Source organism: Neurospora crassa, linkage group I (genome assembly GCF_000182925.2).
Source record: "Neurospora crassa OR74A linkage group I, whole genome shotgun sequence".
Classification (NCBI taxonomy): Eukaryota; Fungi; Ascomycota; class Sordariomycetes; order Sordariales; family Sordariaceae; genus Neurospora; species Neurospora crassa.
Window position 1 is genome coordinate 9,221,314 of NC_026501.1, and position 18,229 is coordinate 9,239,542.

The 18,229-nt window shown below is 51.8% G+C and overlaps 5 protein-coding genes across 5 annotated transcripts; 2 read left to right on the top strand and 3 right to left on the bottom strand.

Moving 5' to 3' along the window:
* Positions 1 to 440: 440 nt before the first annotated feature.
* gh47-1 (glycosylhydrolase family 47-1) lies at positions 441 to 3,599 on the top strand. The gene is made up of 2 exons (XM_959180.2): positions 441 to 1,641; positions 1,703 to 3,599. Exons 1-2 carry the CDS (start codon positions 771 to 773, stop codon positions 3,244 to 3,246), a joined length of 2,415 nt encoding a protein of 804 aa, XP_964273.1. The 5' UTR covers positions 441 to 770; the 3' UTR covers positions 3,247 to 3,599.
* A 1,402-nt stretch (positions 3,600 to 5,001) lies between these two features.
* NCU02777 (molybdenum cofactor sulfurase) lies at positions 5,002 to 8,032 on the bottom strand. Its single transcript, XM_011394723.1, has 2 exons — positions 7,795 to 8,032; positions 5,002 to 7,738 (listed from the first exon to the last, which is right to left on the bottom strand). The coding sequence occupies exons 1-2, from the start codon at positions 7,874 to 7,876 to the stop codon at positions 5,007 to 5,009; spliced, it is 2,814 nt and encodes a 937-aa protein (XP_011393025.1). The 5' UTR covers positions 7,877 to 8,032; the 3' UTR covers positions 5,002 to 5,006.
* Positions 8,033 to 8,497: 465 nt separating this feature from the next.
* Positions 8,498 to 11,174, top strand: NCU02776 (cell division control protein Cdc6). The gene is made up of 2 exons (XM_959178.2): positions 8,498 to 8,705; positions 8,769 to 11,174. Exons 1-2 carry the CDS (start codon positions 8,645 to 8,647, stop codon positions 10,781 to 10,783), a joined length of 2,076 nt encoding a protein of 691 aa, XP_964271.2. The 5' UTR covers positions 8,498 to 8,644; the 3' UTR covers positions 10,784 to 11,174.
* A 1,057-nt stretch (positions 11,175 to 12,231) lies between these two features.
* NCU02775 (hypothetical protein) lies at positions 12,232 to 15,326 on the bottom strand. The gene is made up of 6 exons (XM_959177.2): positions 14,426 to 15,326; positions 14,225 to 14,279; positions 13,985 to 14,064; positions 13,657 to 13,925; positions 13,255 to 13,597; positions 12,232 to 13,145 (listed from the first exon to the last, which is right to left on the bottom strand). The coding sequence occupies exons 1-6, from the start codon at positions 14,824 to 14,826 to the stop codon at positions 12,881 to 12,883; spliced, it is 1,413 nt and encodes a 470-aa protein (XP_964270.2). The 5' UTR covers positions 14,827 to 15,326; the 3' UTR covers positions 12,232 to 12,880.
* Positions 15,327 to 15,716: 390 nt separating this feature from the next.
* Positions 15,717 to 16,814, bottom strand: NCU02774 (hypothetical protein; the record flags this gene model as incomplete). Its single annotated transcript, XM_959176.1, has 3 exons — positions 15,717 to 15,917; positions 16,379 to 16,621; positions 16,695 to 16,814. The coding sequence occupies 3 exons, from the start codon at positions 16,812 to 16,814 to the stop codon at positions 15,717 to 15,719; spliced, it is 564 nt and encodes a 187-aa protein (XP_964269.1).
* Positions 16,815 to 18,229: the final 1,415 nt, after the last annotated feature.

The window sequence follows — 18,229 nt, forward strand, 5'->3', positions numbered from 1 at the left end:
TCGCAAGGGAACTTGACGCGTCCAAGCTCAAGCTGTCCTTTTTGGCGTCGTGTACTTGTACTGTGTACTGCGTAGTTAGTGTAAGAGGTCAGCAAGGTTCTTGGTTTCTTGCATGATTCTCGTTATCTCGGGGCTAATATGAAAGCAATCACCACAACTTCTGCATCCGGCTGGTGTACGTACATCTGACCGTTGGCAGGTTATAAATATACAACCCCTATGTAGGTAGGTAGGTACACATGTGCAAACACATGTCAGGCACTTCCAGAAGTGGAAGTAAGAGCGGCCGGATGTGATGGAACGAAGGGATGGAAGCACAGCTCCATGCCAGGTCCACGCCGCAGTTCTCCTTCCTTGTGCAGCTTGACCGCTCAAATTTGGGAAATACAAAGTTGGGGGGAAATCCAAGAAGGGCCTTTAATTTGAGAGACGGCTGCTCCCTTTTGCGTGTGAATACCTACCTTCCATCTATTCCATGGAATTTATACAATTGCCAGCTCTTGCTTAATCCATACCTCTACCTACCTATCTTTACGTACTTACCTAATGACCAACTAATACGTCTGTCTACATTACTGTGGTGATTCCAACCTACCTCTAATAATCCATTGTCTCAATCCAGCACCACCTACCTACCTATTCAAGGCCCAAAGTGCACTAACAGCACCACACCTACCAAGACATTGCCGTCCCCCAATGAAACTGCCCCAACTAGGTACCTCTATAGCGCCAACGGTTCAGTTCCCCTCCAGGGCACCTCCTCCTCCTCAATGAACCGCGTCCGCGATCCATTCAACCTCCACAACCTCTCCCTCAACCGCCCCGGTACCATTGCCGCCATCAACATCCTCCGCGCAACCGCCACCACTGCCGCCACCGAGTTCCGCGACCGTGCCGAGAAAGCCGCCCAGCAGGCTGTCGAGACCGCTGCCAAAGCCGCCGAATTCGCTGAGCAGGCCGCTGAACGCACCCGCGACGCCGTCGAAGCCGCCGCAAAGGAAGTCGAGAGGGCGCTTGACCACACTGCCTTTCAGAGCCAGTCACAGTCACAGTCACAGGCGGATTTAGAGCAGGGCACCTTACTGCCAGCTGCTGCTCCTGCTGCTGCGGAAGAGACATACGACGAGGAAGACACAGAAGTAGAAGAAGAATACGAAGATCCAGGGGACATGGCCTCTTTTTCCATCCCACGACACGTCCCGTCGTTTACGGACCCGGCGCGCCAAGCTGAAGATCGACTGTGGGCTGCTGCGACCCGCCAACGGGCAGGGCCATCAGCAGGAGCAGGAGGAGTGCTAGGGGGAGTACAAGATAAAGTGGGAGGATTCCTAAACCCGGATCGAAGGTCATTACCCATGTACAAGGATAAGCCGTATGGGTACGGCCCCGGAGGAGCGAGACCTAGGCCACTGTTGAGGAAAAAGAGGGTGTTGGGGTTATTTACCTTGGTGGTGCTGGGGCTGTTGTGGTTTACGGGCTTCTTTGATGAGCATCATGAACGAGCCAGGGCGAAGCTGGGCGATTGGGGGTGGTTGAGCTCGGATACCAAGGCGAGGAGTAAGGCGGATTGGTTGAAGAGGAGGGAGAGGGTTGTTGAGGCTATGGAGCTGAGCTGGGATGCTTATGAGAGATATGCCTGGGGTATGTTTCTGAAGAAGGGTTGGTGTTGTGATTATCGGTTAAGGCTAACTTGTGTGACTAGGTTATGACGAGTTTCACCCCGTGTCCAAGACGGGCCGCAATATGGCCCCCAAGGGTTTGGGTTGGATCATTATCGATTCGTTAGACACCTTGATGATCATGAACTTGACCTCGCGGGTTACTCATGCTCGCGAGTGGATCTCCAAGTCGTTGACCTGGGACCAGGATCAAGATGTCAACACCTTTGAGACGACCATCCGCATGATGGGCGGTCTTTTGTCGGCTTACTACCTCAGCACCGAGTACCCGAACCTAGCGCCCATCTCCGATGACGATGTGGGCGCCCCCGGCGAGGACCTCTACCTCGAAAAGGCCCGCGACCTCGCCGACCGCCTCATGTCCGCCTTCGACACGCCCTCTGGCATTCCCTACGCGAGCGTCAACCTCGGTAAATTCCAGGGCCTGCCCTCGCACGCCGACATGGGTGCCTCTTCCACCGCCGAAGCCACCACCCTCCAGCTCGAATTCAAGTACCTCGCCAACCTAACAGGCGAAAAGGACTTTTGGGACCGCTCCGAAAAGGTCATGAAAGTGATAGACGACAACCAAGCCCCCGATGGCCTCGTGCCCATCTTCATCCAGCCCAGCACCGGCCACTTTCATACCCAAAACATCCGGCTCGGCTCGCGCGGCGATTCCTACTACGAATACCTGATCAAGCAGTACCTGCAAACCCACAAGGCCGAACCCATCTACCAAGACATGTGGAACGACGCTCTCCAGGGCATCCGCAAGCACCTAGTCACCTACACTGAGAACAGCGGGTTCACCATTGTCGGCGAACGTCCCTCGGGTCTCGAGGGCAACTTGTCTCCCAAGATGGACCACCTCGTCTGCTTCCTCCCGGGAACCATTGCGCTCGCCGCCACCGAAGGCCTCTCGGAGCGCGAAGCCCGCAAGAAGCCCGGCTTCTGGAACAAGCAGCGTGAGGCCGACATGAAGCTTGCCCGCGAGCTGATGCAGACGTGCTGGGGCATGTACCGGTACATGGCGACGGGCCTCGCCGCGGAAATCACCTACTTTAAGATCCCCTCGGACCCCTTGCCAGAGTCCTCCTCGCACACCAGCCCACCAGATTCCATTTTCGATGACCCCGCCGGCCCTGATGCGACCTGGCGCAAGGACTATGAAGTCCATCAAATGGACGCGCATAACCTCCAACGGCCCGAAACGGTCGAGTCCCTCTTCTACATGTACCGCATCACGGGCGACGTCAAGTACCGCGAGTGGGGGTGGGACATGTTCAAGTCGTTTGTCAACTACACTGCTGTCGAAGATGGCGGCGGATTTACGAGCTTGTCGAATGCAAATGTCATACCGCCTGTGATCAAGGATAACATGGAGAGCTTCTGGATGGCGGAGACGCTCAAGTACTTTTATTTGTTGTTCAGTCCGGAGGATCTGTTGCCGCTGGACAAGGTCGTGTTCAATACCGAGGCGCACCCGTTGCCGGTCTTTGAGGTGGGGAGGTTGTTGAAGACTGGGTGGGAGAGGAAGCCGAGGACGACGACGACGACGACGACAGGGGAGACAAAGAGTGCGTGAGTTATGGAAGAGATGAGAATGTGGAAAGTTGGTAGCGTAGCGTAGGGGAACCAAAAAGGGAAGAAAGAGAGAAAATGGAACATGCCCAGATGTGATGGGGGCAAAGTATCCATAAAGAACGTCAAAGTTATGTATGTATGCATATATACACTTTTTTCCATGTAATAGGTAGTTTGATAATGAGTGGATGAGAGTGGATGAGTGAGTTGGTTGTGTGTGGGTGTGTTCAATGTACATAGCTTTAGCTGGTGACGGCACCCAAAATAGATGGGTCTCAAAACTGGAACGAGAGTGAAAAGACACGAATGAGCACTGAAGGAATTGGAGATGCGTGAAATGCTACCTATGATATCTACATCACTAGGTAGTTAGGTACCTATATAACTCCATCATCTCCCGCTCCTCAGACACGTACGCGCGGCCCGGGCTTTATAGTGGCAGGACCTTCTTCCTTCACGAATACCATTGGGACTTAGGTATCTATGTAAGTTTCCAAGTTCCGTCACAGCTGCTCGCTAGGTATAGTCTATTTTATCTACCTATCTGGCTAGGTAAGGTATCTATCTGTCTATCTGTCCCTCTGTGTCCATCTGCCTTTTTCTTTTTTTTTTTTTTTTTTTTTTTTTTTTTTTTTTTAGCTCTCTAGAATAAAGATAAAAAAAACTTGAAAAATTGAAATTGAGAAAAAAAAGTTGAAGTATACTACTTCTTGTCAGTCGGCTCTCTCTCTCTCTTCATACATTGATAGATAGATAGATAGGTACACAAATGAAAAAAGTAAGTAAGTAAGTAAGTAAGTAAAACCACCGTTACCCTAGCTAGGTACCTTAGTCTAGGTAGTCTAGGTAGAGGTAGTAGGTTATTGTAATGCGAAGGATGATGTTTGTTTGTTTGTTTCCTCGCGTGCTTGTTTCCTCGCGTGCTTGCTTCGTAAATAACTACTCACTAACTACCTTACCTAAGAAAGAAGTACCTACCTAAGAATATATGATATAAGTAAGGTAGGTAGGTAGGTAGGTAGGTAAATAAACTGGCTGGCTGCTTGAAAAGCAATACCATAGTGCGTAGGTAGGTACATAGGTAGGTAATAACTGACAGACAATACCTACCTAGACTTGTCAAAGGAAAAGCTAAAGACAAGATAGGTACTTAAAGCTCTGGTGGGCTACTTACCATGGGACCTCGCAATTTTCATTATTTATGGGGGAAAAAAAAAGTGTAAAGTAGATACTACCATAGGTCAGATGATATGAATTGATTATTTTAATCATCTTTGATAGAGTTAATAGACAGTACTCTTGTATAAGGACTGTGAAACTGGTGTGGTCTTATTTTGCTCTACTGAATGGTTACATGAACACAGTGGATGATTTAGGTAACTGCCTGGATATTCCACAATAGGTGGAGGTACCTTACTTGTGTTATGTGTTTGCGACATTACATGACTTGATTTGAGTTGAGTTGAGTTGAGCAGTTAGTCAGTCAGTCAGTCAGGCAAAGCTGTCGGGGAGGAAAGAGCGAGTTTCCTCATTTTGTTTAACGATTCTCGTGATGTATCTCATGATCTCATGTGAAGTAATATCCTTGAGCACCTCTAACATCCATTGCAAACATCCCAAGCACCCCCTCTCCCCTCTCCCCTCTCCCCTCTCCCCTCTCCCCTCTAACTTCTCCCTCTGACTTCCAACCTCTTTCCCTAACCTCAAAAAGTCTTCCCACTCCCTCCGACTCCCTCCAATCTTTACAACTCACCCCAGGTATCACAAATAAGAAGGCCTCACCACATCCCCCACCCTAACCTTCACCACACTTCCGTTTCCTCCCATGCTTCTCGTCCCCGTCCCCGTGCCCGTCCCCGTCCCCATCCCCATCCCCGTCCCCTCCTTTTCTATATCTTCAGCATGCCCATCCTCCTCATCCTCCGCCTGCAACCCCATATGCACACCAAAAAACACCTTCCCCTCAAACCTCCTCGTCTTACTTAGTGTCACAAAGGGCTCGCCTCCTGCGGTTTTCGATCCCGTGGTTTGGTCTATGCAGACCATGTGGCAGCGTCGGCAGGAGCCTAGCATTTGGAATTTTGTTGTTGTTTGAAAGCCTGAGGAAGACGGGGTAGAACAAGAAGACGAAGAAGAAGAAAAAGAAGAAGAGTTAAAAATGGTAAGGGAAGACCAGGTATCTTCTTCGTAGGGGTTTAGTTTTTGTTTCGGTTTTTGTTTTGGTTTTGGTGTTGGTTTTGAAGTGGTGGAAGGGGAAGGCGAAGGGGTTAAAGGGTTGGAAGGTGAAGCGGAAGGGGTTGAAGGTGAAGGGGACAAAACAAGATTAGCTCTAAACACCGCTTCCGAAATCGGTTGCGATACCGATGGGTTAAGTAAAGCGATGGACTGGTTCAAGGCATCGACGCTGGTACTCGTAATCGCCAAAATCGGACTTTCATTCGATAGCAGTATCCTTCGTGGTTTTGGACCCTGAGCCTCTTGAGTTGGAGTCGCTGACCTTTCGGTATCCGAATCCGGTGGCGACGGGGGCGTTTCTACTGCTTTAGGCGAAGGGAAAGCGCCCGGCATCATTGCTGGTTTTGTCAACCTTGTTGATACGGATACTGCAGGATGTGGTTGTTGATGCTGATGTCTCTGTAAATGCGCCTTGGCATGCCTCGTCATCCCCTTCCCCTGCCCACCCGGCGGGAACCTGGCCAGCACGCACGGTACCCCGAGGACAGTCGAGAAGAAGTCGTTGATTTGTGCTGAAGCGTATGTTTGGGGTGTGATTTCCTCGCCGCAGACGCGGGAGGACATGCCTGATTTCTTGGGGGCGTACATCTTTGGGTTTTTGGACAGGGGGACCGATATCGAGGAGGGTAAACCTGGTGACGAAGAGATGTCGCCGGCAAAAGTAACTTGGAGCTCACCCTTAGTGAAATCCAGATTTGGTCGTAAAAGTGCCATGCGGGGGTATCGTTTTTGGCTGAGTGCTTGGCCTGATCCGCGGTGGACTAGACACCATTCGCGGTCCCAGACTAAACCTTCGGGACGGACTTCCCAGTCGATGCCCGGGGGAACGTGGAAGCCGGCGCAGCTTTTGATGGGGTAGACGACTATACTTTTGATGAAGAGTTCTGGTGTGTTTCGTAGTGATGGATCGAGTTTCGTCTCTGGCGGAGGTAAGATCGGTGGTGTATCCTCGCAGTAGAATTCCTTCACAAACTGGACAAATCGATCCACGTCCGCTATCGTGCTCATGGCCCCTAGGCTCACTCTGATGATTCCAGTTGGTTTTCCACCCATGGTATCATTATCCGTTCCGCATCGAAACCCGGAAGAAAAGTTCTGTTTCATCTCCCATGGCTCAAGTCCCAAAGCGCTAGCGATGCCTCCGGGATTACACACCCCTCCGGTCCTGATATGTATGCCCTTTAGCGTCGCCAATTTTTCCACTTCGGCGAGACTGATCCATATCCCTTGTGCGTTTCGGATGTTGAACGCCACCAGTGGTCCGCTCTCTTCCGTCTCAGGATCAGGGGAGTAAATGGCACAAACCAGTTCATCATTCGCATGCCTCAGCCCCTTCAGCCCTTGATATAGCCGCCTAGCCAAAAATCCCGTATGGCCCGCCACCCTCTCCATCGACCCAAATAGCTTGGCATGAACATCCATAGCGACGTCCAACGCGATGATACTGTGTATTGGTAACGTCCCATCCTCCAATCTTTCATGGAGAAATCCATCTTTGGGGGCATGCCATTGCTCCTTCAGACAAACAACCATATCCACCGTGCCACCGCCAAAATACCGTCTGGACAAAAACACATCCTGGACCTCCTTCCGGACTATCAAGGCGCCGAGATCGGGAAACCCAAAGATTTTGTAAAAAGAGAGGACGACAAAATCGGGTGCTGTTTCGGCGTTGGACAAGTCCAAGGGGGAAGATGAAACGAGAGCGGCGGCGTCTAGGAGGGTGTAGGTCTTTCGTTTGTTGGTTGGCGATAAACTCTGCCGACAGATCTGGGAAGACCAAGAAAGGGGAAAGCGACGGCCGTCCATGTTGGATTGGGCTGGGTAGGCGAAGAGTATCGGTCGTTCTTCGTCTTCGTTGTCGTCAAAGGGACAGCTCCCAGATAACCAGTCTTCCACCTGCCGAGTGTCCAGACAAACACTACTTCTAGCCTCTTCCCGAACTCCTACCAAGCTGGTATGGCTGGATTGATGGTAGACATAGTCAAAGCCCGTGGGCAGACATCTCATGGCTTCGACAACCAGCTTGATCCCGGCTGTGGCGTTGGCGACAAAGACGAGGTCAAAGTCGGCTGGGTCGGCGTTGAAGAACTGCAGGGCTCGGAGACGGATGTCTTGGATGCGCTGGGTTGACAGTTGGGAGGAAGCTGAGGCGGAGTGGGGGTTGCCAAAGAGGTTGGTGGTCATCTCTTGGGCGAAACGGTCCATGAGGGACTTGGGATAGGGGGTGGTGCCGGCATGGTCGAGGTAGATGGAGTCTGTTTGTTTTGTGTTAGTGGTCTGGTCAAGTTGTTGAAAACGAACTTCAACTTGCCCTTCAGCATAGGATACTCTTCTTCTCTTATCTTTTCCACGTCGGCATCGTAGCCATTGTGCTGTATGTTTAACGAACCCATCTTGGAGAACAATCAAGTATCACCAAGTCCATTAAATGACAACCGGTCAACCGAGTTTGATATTTCTGTGAGATCTCTGGGCTATCGACATGGACATCTGAACAGACACTGAGGTGGATGACTTGTCATTGCCACTTGTGGTCATGATACTTGTCGATAAACACAAGCAAAGGCACCTACGGTAGTGGCGTCGGGTATTGGAGGTTTAGTTTTCTTATACGTACCGATTCGGGAGGTCCAACGGGACGGAGATCGCCACTTTCCAGCACAGCAAAGTGAAACACAGGCGGCGGTCTCCCTGCTTCAGTGGAGGGCTCCCCTGGAATGCCCCTGTGGACACTGTGAGAATAGTGCGGGGAAGTGGATACGGATCTGGAAGAGGCCCCGCTTTGACACAAGGCACGCGCCACGAAACGAACCCTCCCTAGCCACAGTCTGTGTGGCTCATGCGCAACGGGGCTTAATTGAAACGCGCAGTGCAGCGGGGAAGCCGCGTCGAGCACCGAGCTGCAGCCCCACAAATTCGCGGTCGCGTCTCCGCAATGTGGAAGTGGAATGTGCCAGGGGTGGCAGCGCGCGAACTGGAATTCTACTTTGGTGCAGTGCGACTGGGACTGAGTGCGCAAGGTTCCTCTTTCCACCTTACAACCACACAACCACGCAAGTCCATCACCACCATCAACATCCGCGCATCGTTCTTTCCACGCGATTGCCGCTTGTCATTGTGATTGTGCATTGCGACTGGTGTTTTAGACTTGACAAAAAATCATGGCCTCACCTAGCGCACCCACGACTCTGGGAAAGAGGAGAAGGAGCACCAGACTCACAGGTGAGCAGCTGCAACTGACAACGACATTCAAGAGTTGCCATCGACATACTGACAGACCACAAGACGAGGAAATCACACTAGGCCCTCTTGCCGTAAAGCGAACAAGACGCTCTCTCCGAATCCACCCAGAGATCCACCATGAGCCCGACCACATCCAAGCAGAGAAGGAGAAGGCCGCCTCACCACCCAAGCCAACTGCCGACGAGGACGTTGAGAACCACAAGGAAAACCGCAAGCCCACAGGAGACGAGGACGAGGACAGAAAGGAGGCCGAAACACCAGCCAAGTCACTTCTCAGAAGGCGCAAATCAGTCATCGCCAGCCCGCCAAAGACAGCTCCCGTCACACCTTCCACACCACGACACTACGATGTCTTTGCAAGAGTACCAGTCACCACTCCGCGCCATCGCGTCATGTCCGTTGGCAAGCTCTCCAGGCGCATGACACCAAGCACGCCCATGACACCCGCCGCTTCTCAGACAGTCTACCATCAAGCTCGCCAACTCTTTTCTCGAAGCGCCGATCCTGGAGAGCTCATTGGACGCGACGACGAGCGCGAGAAGCTCAACACTTTCCTGGATTGCTGCACCACTGCCCATCCCAGCGGCTGCCTCTACGTCAGCGGACCTCCTGGAACCGGAAAGAGCGCCATCGTCAACAAGGTCACCGACAAGTTCGCATCCGAGACATCAACAGTGCGCAAGGCTTACATCAACTGCATGAGCATCAAGTCGTCCAAGGATCTCTACGTCACCCTTCTCGACCAGCTAGTCAGCAAAGATGAAGACAAGGAGGAACTCTCAACCGAAAGCGACGTGGTGGCAGCTCTCCAAAAGCTCATCCTGCCCAGGAAAAAGACCCAGGACGTCTTCCTCGTGGTGTTGGACGAAATCGACCACATCCTCACCCTCGACCCTGAAAGTCTCTACAGCCTCTTCGAATGGTCACTCGAAAAGAAGAACTCGCGCCTCGCCCTGATCGGCATTGCCAACGCGCTCGACCTCACCGACCGTTTCCTGCCGCGCCTCAAGTCGCGCAACCTCAAGCCTGAGCTTCTGCCCATCCTTCCATACACGGCGCCTCAGGTCAAGAACATCATCATCACACGTCTCAAGAGCCTGCTTCCTGGTGGAACACCCAAGGACCCCAACTACATACCCTTCTTCCACCCAGCCGCCATCGAGCTCTGCTCGCGCAAAGTCTCCAGCCAAACCGGCGACCTGCGCCGCGCCTTCGAGATCTGCCGCCGCGCCATCGACCTGGTCGAGTCGGAGACCCGTCTGAAGCACGAAAACGAAGTCAAGGAGCAGATGCTACAAATGTCTCCCTCCAAGAAGCGCGTCCTAGGCGAAAACACCAACCTCTCCTCGGCTCCTGCGCCTTCCTCTCTCTTCCGGAGCATCTCCACTGGACCCAGCGCCAGCGTCTCGGCCTCTTTACTCAAATCTCTGCAAGCCTTGACGCCCGCCACCGCTCCGCGCGTCAGCATCGCCGACCTCAGCAAAGTCACAGCCGCAGCATTCAGCAACGGCACCACTCAGCGTCTCAAGACGCTCAACCTCCAGCAGAAAGCCGCTCTGTGCGCTCTGGTCGCCATCGAGAAACGTAACCGCGCCGCGCAGTCGGAGGCTCTTAACTCTGCTTCAGCCAGTTTTGCATCCACTACCGGCACTCCGTCGAGGAAACAAGAGGCGCCAATTGCCCCGACAGTCAAGACTCTCTTTGAAGCTTACACCAAGCTCTGCAAACAGGACTCGCTGCTTCATCCGCTTTCGTCATCTGAGTTTCGCGAGGTGGTGTCTTCCTTGGAAACTCTCAGTTTGATCACGCCAGTGGACGGCAAGACGGGATCGTTTACTGCCTTGGGGTATAGCTCGCCTGGAGTGGGGACACCGAAGCGGGGAGGCAAGAAGAAGAAGGATGTGTTTGGGATGGGAGGCGCGTTGGTGGCGGGAGATGAGAAGAGGGTGGCTAGCTGTGTGGGGGAGAGGGAGGTCGAGCAGACTTTGCTGAAGGATGATGGGGCGGGAGTGGGGATTTTGAGGGGGATCTTGAGTGGAGAGGCGTTGGATGATTGATTGATTGTGTTTGGGATAGTATTGCAAAGTTGCTGATGATTTGGACGAGTCGGGTTTCATGAGTAGGTTGTTTTGCGTTGTTGGAGAAGGAAGCATTGTTGAGAAGTACGGACGGAGCATGGCATGGCGTGTTTGAGAGAGCATTCAAAAGTATATCATAGGGAAGGTGTTTGGATTCGTTGTAACCCAGGACAAGGGTTGGTGTTTGGCGTTTGGGTATTTGTTTGGTTTTGCGTACTTGTTTGCATTGAAGACAAAAATGGGGAGCAGGGGCACAAAAGTCCTCATCATCGGCATTAGTACCTATCCATTACATAGACCTGCCGTCGTACGTACATAGACAGACACACATTGATACACACCAAAAAATGAAGACACTTTACAAAAACCACTTTTTGACATCCATCCATCCATCCATCCATCCATCCATCCATCCATCCATCCATCCATCCATCCATCCGTCCCTTCCGGTCTTATTAGATAGGTAAAGGTAGATGTGAACAGCTCAGGAACCAAAACAATAGTATGTATGGTATGCATTTGAGATGCGGGGTTTACAACCGGCCATCAACTAACTTATATACTTACCTCTTGAATTCCCCGACGGTGTGGCCGGCGGCGTTGTAAACGGCCTTCCTTTCCTGCCTTTCCCGACCCCTTAGGTTCTGTATGTTTCGTTCCCTCCCTTCCGTTTCCATTCTGTGCGCTTCCGATCCGATCCGAACAGTGGTTGTACAAGCGCATACGTAACTACCTACCTATCTTGGGCACCTTTCAGTTTGAAGAACAGTACTGTTATGGTTTAGTTTAGTTCAGTTTAGTTCAGTTCAGTTCAGTTCAGTTCAGTTCAGTTCAGTGCAGTTTCAGCTTGAGATTAATAAATAGAAGGATGGATTGATTGGTTGATTGGTTGGTTGATTAATCTTTTAATTATATAGTGTACTGTAGTGTAGTGTAGTATGTATTTAATAAGAGTGAGTAAATTATTGTGTGAAGTGTTGTGGTGATCAACATAGTTCACTGATTCAGCTTTTCAGTTATTTTTAGTTTTCAGATTTTCTTGTTGGTTTCTTCTGTGTTGCTTGGTCTGGAACTAAAAGGTGGCGGTCGATACATTGGTAGGTAGGTAGGTAGGTACCTTTGCTAAGGCAGGTAGGTGAGGCACTATACTATACTACCTATCTATCTATGTATGATGATAATGTTGAACGATTGAATAAAAAGTAAAGCAAACCGACGATGTTGAGAGGGAAAGAACAAGAAGGTAAAGAAGAAGCGAGATTGGCTACCTAGGTACCTGTACCTTTACCTAGAACTAGACCTAGACCTAGACCAAGTAAGCGAGTAGAACTAGACTACAAGACACAACTACCTAGTAAGTAGATAGATGAAGCAGACAAGAAAAAGCCGCCTGCGCCTTACCTCCCTTTCTTCTTCTGTGTAAGCCAGATATTTCGTAAAACAAAGACGCGAAAGATCAAAATGATAAAAAAAAGTTACGAAGTTATGTATGTACAAAAACGTCCCCTATTTGGCGTTATGTTGAAAGTGAGTCTAGCACACAATACAATGAGGCAAGCCAAAGGAAAAGAAGAATAACAAAAAAATGATATCCATCAGCTACCTGCTCGATTCCATTCCATCCCATCCCAGTCCAATCCTTTTCGCATACTCCAAGTCCTAAAAAACCCATGGGGAGAATCATGCCTTTCGTATCTCCTGTCCTGTTCAACATATTCTTCTGATAAAGATATTATCTGAGGAAAGACACCGCTTCGTGGTTGATCATCTCACGAAACATCATTAATGTTCGTGCTCGTTCATCTTCGTGCTCCCTACTTCATCCTGTCCTGTCCCCTTCCTTCCCTCCCTCCTTCTCACAGTACCTCCCAAACTCTTCGTATCTGGTCGTGATTCGTCGAGGTTGGGCCGGACGGCAGCGGACGGCAGCGGATGGCAGCGTTGACAACGTGACTGGCAGTGTGAGTCGAGCATCCAACATTCCCATCAACGTTGGATCGTTTATACACACCCTGCCCTGCTCGGTGTCCTCTTTTCAAAATGGCCATCTCATTTCTGGTATCCAAAACCCCCGCCTTAATAATCATCATCATCCTCATTATTCTTACTATTCGCCCCCTCCTTTCTGATGGGTATCTTGATGCCCTGCGTCGCAAAACACTTGCTGAGTGCCGTGCTGTCGCACACTCCCGGGAACTTCTTGGCGCTAAAGACCTGGAACGGCTCGCTGAAGACGGAAGCGAGGATCGGAGCCTTGGATTGGTTGATGCCCGTGCCGGAGCCGGATGACCCTGAAGGAAGGGGGGTGGGGAGGCCAACGTTTACGAAGGAGAATTGGAGCCTATTTGAGGTTGTGTCAGTTCTGATCCGGCTGGAGAGGGGATGTGGTAAGACGGAAAAGAATATTTGGGGGGGACGAAGGGGTGAGAAGCAAGCACAGAAATACACACCTAAAAACACCCTCAGTCCTCACACTCAAGTCCTGCATCACGAACCAAATCCCAATTTTATCGTTTGTATCTGTCAGCCTGAAGGCGCTGCACACCAGGCTTCCAATCAGGTTCCTCGTGAACATGCCCTGAGGCTGCTGTCCGCCCTGACCACTAGTACTGCTGACCGACATCCTGTGCTGTAGAGGTCCGCCTACACCACCGTGCATGCCGCCATACTGAGTTGGGTGGTCGTAAGGACCTCGCGGGGCGCCGTAAGGCCCGGGCTGGGGTGGAAGTGGTTGGTTGTATTGATAGTGTGAGGGGGCGGGGGCGCCATAGGGGTTGCCGTTTACAAAGCCAGCTGGTGTCATTGTTAGCACTTGCTGTAAAATGTCGCGGAATCAGGGGCCGCACGCATACCGTGGTAAGGACTTGTCTGCATATCATACGGATTCATGCCCGGGTTCCCTTGGTATGACATCCCCTGGTGATGCCCATAGCCCACATCTCGATTCGACGGCAGAATATGCGAATAAGCGGGCGTTGTTTGCTCGAGGGAGGCATACGAAGCTGGAGTGGTAGACGAGATGGAGGGCGTTGAGGTCGTGTGTCGGACGAGGTTTACTTCCTTTAGGGCGTCTTCTGTGTATAGGCTGACGTTGCAGATGAACATTGAGTATTCGATTTCACTGTAACATCCATGTCAGTCATTATCAGCTGTAGTGGTTCAGAGACAAAAGTTACTAACTTGCAATCAATCTCTTTCCCGGTTTTCGCGTCTCTAATAATCAGCTTAACACAAGGAGGGGGTGTGATGGGTCTTCGATCCTGTTATTCCATGTCAGCTGTAAGCCACCGATCAATCTGTTTGTTCTAGAGCGAAACACAACGCAACAGGCTACACTGGTTGGAGGGACCGAATGTGTGAGTGCCCATGTGCAATGTGCCAGCAGCCAGCAACAGCCAGACATAAGCAAGCCATCCATACCTTATCACCAAAACCACACATTCGTGCACGTTGTGGTTGTTGCACAACTTCGAGCCTACGGCATGGGATGAGACCGGGTTAGCCCTGCTGTCTTTTATGTCTCTTGTCTTTTGGCTCCCTCTCCTCTGTCGCTGACACCGCCGATCGCAAACGGAAAGATCGCCGGAACCAAGGGTTGGCTGTATGTAGGTCAAAACTCACGAATACATCCTCCCCTGACTGTCGGTCCCCGAGTATGGCTTCAAGTTTTGCTCCTGCTGCATCCTTTCCTCGGCCGTCAAGGGCGCTCGTTCGTGTAGCTGCTGGTGGGATGGCGGGGTTGATTGTAATTGGCCGGCGTGGCCGCTTCCATCGCCGTGACTAGAACCACCGGGGCCGGGGGGAGCATGAGGAGGAACCGACGACGCAGAGCCGGACATGGTGGGATCTTGGTATGGGTTTGTATGGTGCGGCGGTGGCGCGCTGGGAGGGCCCATGGAGGGGAGCTGGTGTTGCTGCTGCAATTGGTGATGACGCGGGGGATATGGAGTCGCGTGAGGATCGTGGTGATAGCCGTGGTCGGGCGGCAGCTGGTGCGGTAGGTTTGAAGTGTACGGTTGCATCTTTTTTGTCTGTTCCCTTTTGTTTTCTGTCTCCAATCTGGCTACAACGACCTAGAGCTATCTGTTGCTTCTTGTCGGCGCTAGGTCGGTAGGTGGATAGGTGGGTAGTTAATCCTGGAAGCTGAAGCGGACTCGAGTCCGGTTCTAGAAACTAAAAAGTCGGAGGGGTCTTTTTTTGTCTTTAACCAAACCAAGAGAAGCTGAACCACGGTTGATATTGTGTGGGCGCAAGGGGCGTGGGCGTACAAGAGCTTTTGTTATTTCCTTCGTCCAAACAGGACAATAAAAAGTGCAGACGACAGATCTTGGGGAAGGGCAAGCGAGCAATCAAGGGAAAGGTACACTACACAATGTTGATCGCTCAAGTTGTCAGGAAGTTCAGGAACCCTGGAGCTGGAGCTGTTGCGGTACCTCTCTGATGGGTTGGAGATGGGGTTTTGTGGAGAGCCGCGAGTGGTGAGTGGATGAGGGGCGGGCGGGTTCGGTCAGTGGCACCGAAGGAACGGCAGCCGCGTGGGGCACCTTTAGGTACTTAGCAACAGACAGTCCAGTCCAGTCCAGGCTGACGGGAGTCGGGAATGCAGTATGTAACGGGAGGGGAGGGGAGGGTCATGGAATGCTGGATGATGATTTGACAGAGTCAGGCCAGCCTGAACCTGTAGTGAGATGACGATGACGAAGGCGAATGGGTCGGGTCCGAGAAAAGTTTGTCGACTTTATCCAAGGCGGGTTTCAAGGTGGAAGTGACCTTACTGACTTGAAAGAGAGAGGAGCAACTTGAAGTGAGGCATGTGTTATTTGCGCCTCGTGAATATGCCTTGATGTAGATGCTTTGAAGTAACTTGCTCGACTCTTCCGAGAAAAGAAGATACCTCGGTAGGTTTGCCAATTTACTTCTCGTCAATGGCCTTGCTCACTATGGTACCCTTGAATCCCCCCCGCGAGGCCGTGTCATGTCGGTGTCTGTGTGTGCTCGAGAGGTTCCCTTGACTTGGGTGTGTGAGGGAACTGTCCGCCCTGTGAACTGCCCGCCCGTGAAAGCGAGGTTGCTTCCCCAGAATGGCAGGTACTAGGTAGCTGGCCAGGGTCTCCTAGTGGAGCAAGGTATGTAGAGGTAACGTAAGGCCTGCCCTGGTACGTGTGGAGCTCTTCAGTTCTCACAAGCTTTTGGTGTCCCGTCGCTCTTGAGTTCATTCAGTTCCAGTATTGCCTCCGGGCCCTCTCATTGGGCAGTTTCGCGCATTTCGCAGTTGTGCCTTAGGTTGGAGGTAGAGGTACATACCTACTGCCCTGTACACTCCCGTCTGTTGAAGCTGCACCGTCCATGCAATCATTTCAAGAAGTCTCCGACACGCACTCAGCCGCCCTGGTTCTATACACCACCTAGACGGTACTTGGCGTTTGTACAGCTGTTGAACACAGGCATTGGAGCCTTCTACTGTGTAGGGAGGAAGGGATACCGCTGCCTGTCCGTTTTGTATCTCGCTGTTGTGATTATGAGGTCTACCCCTGTCTGACGTTGTAGCGGTTTGGGTACCTCTAGAGGTCATACCTGTCCAGACGGCGGGAAATCGAATGTTGACAAGCAGTCAAGTCCGCTGCCGGGCTCCTGGCCACTGCCGTCGGCTATGTGATACATATGGTACTGTGCAAACGCCCGTTCGTCAGACGGGAGTCCACGGCATGTTAGCTCATCAGCCGCAGAAGCCTTGGGATAGTCGATTCCCAATCTCCCGTCAAGTTTAACGTGTTGTTCGTTCCTGGAAATGCAAGGTCCAATCTTGGTATTTGGCAGCTATTGCGGGTCATTGTATAATAGAGCTTGTGTATATGTAGTTCTATAATTGTCGTATATTTCCCAAACCTACCCTATAGCTCGTTGACGCCCGCAAACGAATGCCACTAGAGCTCAAAACGGCTACTAGACTAGGCCACCGGCGTATGGCGACCACCAGGCAAGGAGCCTTGTTTGAATATCGGGCGACCATGTTGTCGTCGCAACATGCTCACGGACACTTGCGAATGATCAAGGAGCACAAGCATCTTGGCCCCGGGTGTAATCGAGAAAAGCAGCGCTCCGTAGCATGTGTTGGTGCAGTGTAGGTATAGCTGAAGGGTTTGCATGAAGAGGAGAGGTAGCTGATCCTTCATTCGGTACCTGGAATTGCGTCTGTCACCTCACCAAGGTAGCGGCCCTTCATCTGTCATGCTCAAGCTGTGGCTCGGGACTGTGTATGTGATAGACAGCAGCCATTTCGATTTCAACTCGTCCTGTTTTGTGCTATGGTAGCAGCAGTGAACAGCCAGCAACTGGACAGGGGGTGGGTGGTGGTGTGCGCAAGACGGAATTCAGACGGGATACCTCACCAGACTGCCCTACCACCCAGAGAAAGCGTACAGTAGAATGTAACAATCGCACAACTTGTATATGTAATTAGTCTAGGTACGGCCACTGGGCCGTTACCGGGGGTCCATCGTCAATGACAGGTCTTCCTCAACCGCTGAGATGGGATGCCGGCAGTCCAAGGTCGTTTGCAGATTTCCCTGTGATAAGCTCAGTTTTTACCTCTATGGAGAGATACATCAGCACATTGTAGGTAGAGGTAGACAGGCAGCGGCCATCATGCCTAGGCGTTAGCCGCGACTTCGTCTTTACTTGCCTGCTGTAGGCATAAATGTCGACGTAACGGTCGGCAAGACCTACCTTTCCTGTCTCGTGCCCCGCCATACCCTTGTAGTGCTATCAGGCGTAGAGTTACCAAGCTCGGCTGACAATGTTTCCGCTCCCTGTGCATGTGTTGCCCTTTTCTGGCCCGAAATTGGAGGCTGAAATGGGAGACTGATGTGTGAACGAGTCCAAGGCTTGGTATGCCGTCACAAGATGGTGTAATGTAAGGGCTGATGGCAATAGAGTCCCGCTCGCTTTCCCCTTGGCCAGCTCACACCCACACATTGAGATATCCCAACGAGTTTCTTCGACAGTCGACCTGTCTTGACCTACCGAGTCGCCAGAGAGGGGAGCGGGTCCGTGCCGTGCGCGGTAACTTCCCGGGCGGCGGAAGCCGGGTCTGCAACGAGTCGGACAGCATGGTCGGAGAGGGCATACCGTTTCCGCGGGCGAGGCACAGATGACATCTATCGACTTGTCAGAATCCCACCGCATTGCGGTATTGTGCCTTGACTGCAAGTCTCCGCTCCCGTGCCTCGTCAGCAAGAGTGAGACAGGTACAGACAGGTAGGATGGTGGAGAGCGACAGTCAAATGGACATCTCGACGAGGATCCTTGCTGGGGAAGGCTATATGTCGAGCCACGACTTATACTGGCCGTCTGCAGGCGCGCTCCTCCTTTCACAATCCACACTCCCTTGTCACAAGCATTGCGTCTCGTGAGTCTGACTGATAC

Excerpts from the sequence above, each read along its gene's own strand:
- gh47-1 (XM_959180.2), top strand. The coding sequence starts at position 771 with ATGAACCGCGTCCGCGATCCATTCAACCTCCACAACCTCTCCCTCAAC. Across the intron at positions 1,642-1,702 it reads TTATGAGAGATATGCCTGGG|GTTATGACGAGTTTCACCCC; the intron begins GTATGTTTCTGA and ends TTGTGTGACTAG.
- NCU02776 (XM_959178.2), top strand. The coding sequence starts at position 8,645 with ATGGCCTCACCTAGCGCACCCACGACTCTGGGAAAGAGGAGAAGGAGC. Across the intron at positions 8,706-8,768 it reads AAGGAGCACCAGACTCACAG|ACGAGGAAATCACACTAGGC; the intron begins GTGAGCAGCTGC and ends ACAGACCACAAG.
- NCU02777 (XM_011394723.1), bottom strand. The coding sequence starts at position 7,876 with ATGGGTTCGTTAAACATACAGCACAATGGCTACGATGCCGACGTGGAA. Across the intron at positions 7,739-7,794 it reads AGAGTATCCTATGCTGAAGG|ACTCCATCTACCTCGACCAT; the intron begins GCAAGTTGAAGT and ends CAAAACAAACAG.
- NCU02775 (XM_959177.2), bottom strand. The coding sequence starts at position 14,826 with ATGCAACCGTACACTTCAAACCTACCGCACCAGCTGCCGCCCGACCAC. Across the intron at positions 13,926-13,984 it reads GGGAAAGAGATTGATTGCAA|TGAAATCGAATACTCAATGT; the intron begins GTTAGTAACTTT and ends TGGATGTTACAG. Across the intron at positions 13,146-13,254 it reads AGGACTGAGGGTGTTTTTAG|GCTCCAATTCTCCTTCGTAA; the intron begins GTGTGTATTTCT and ends AACCTCAAATAG.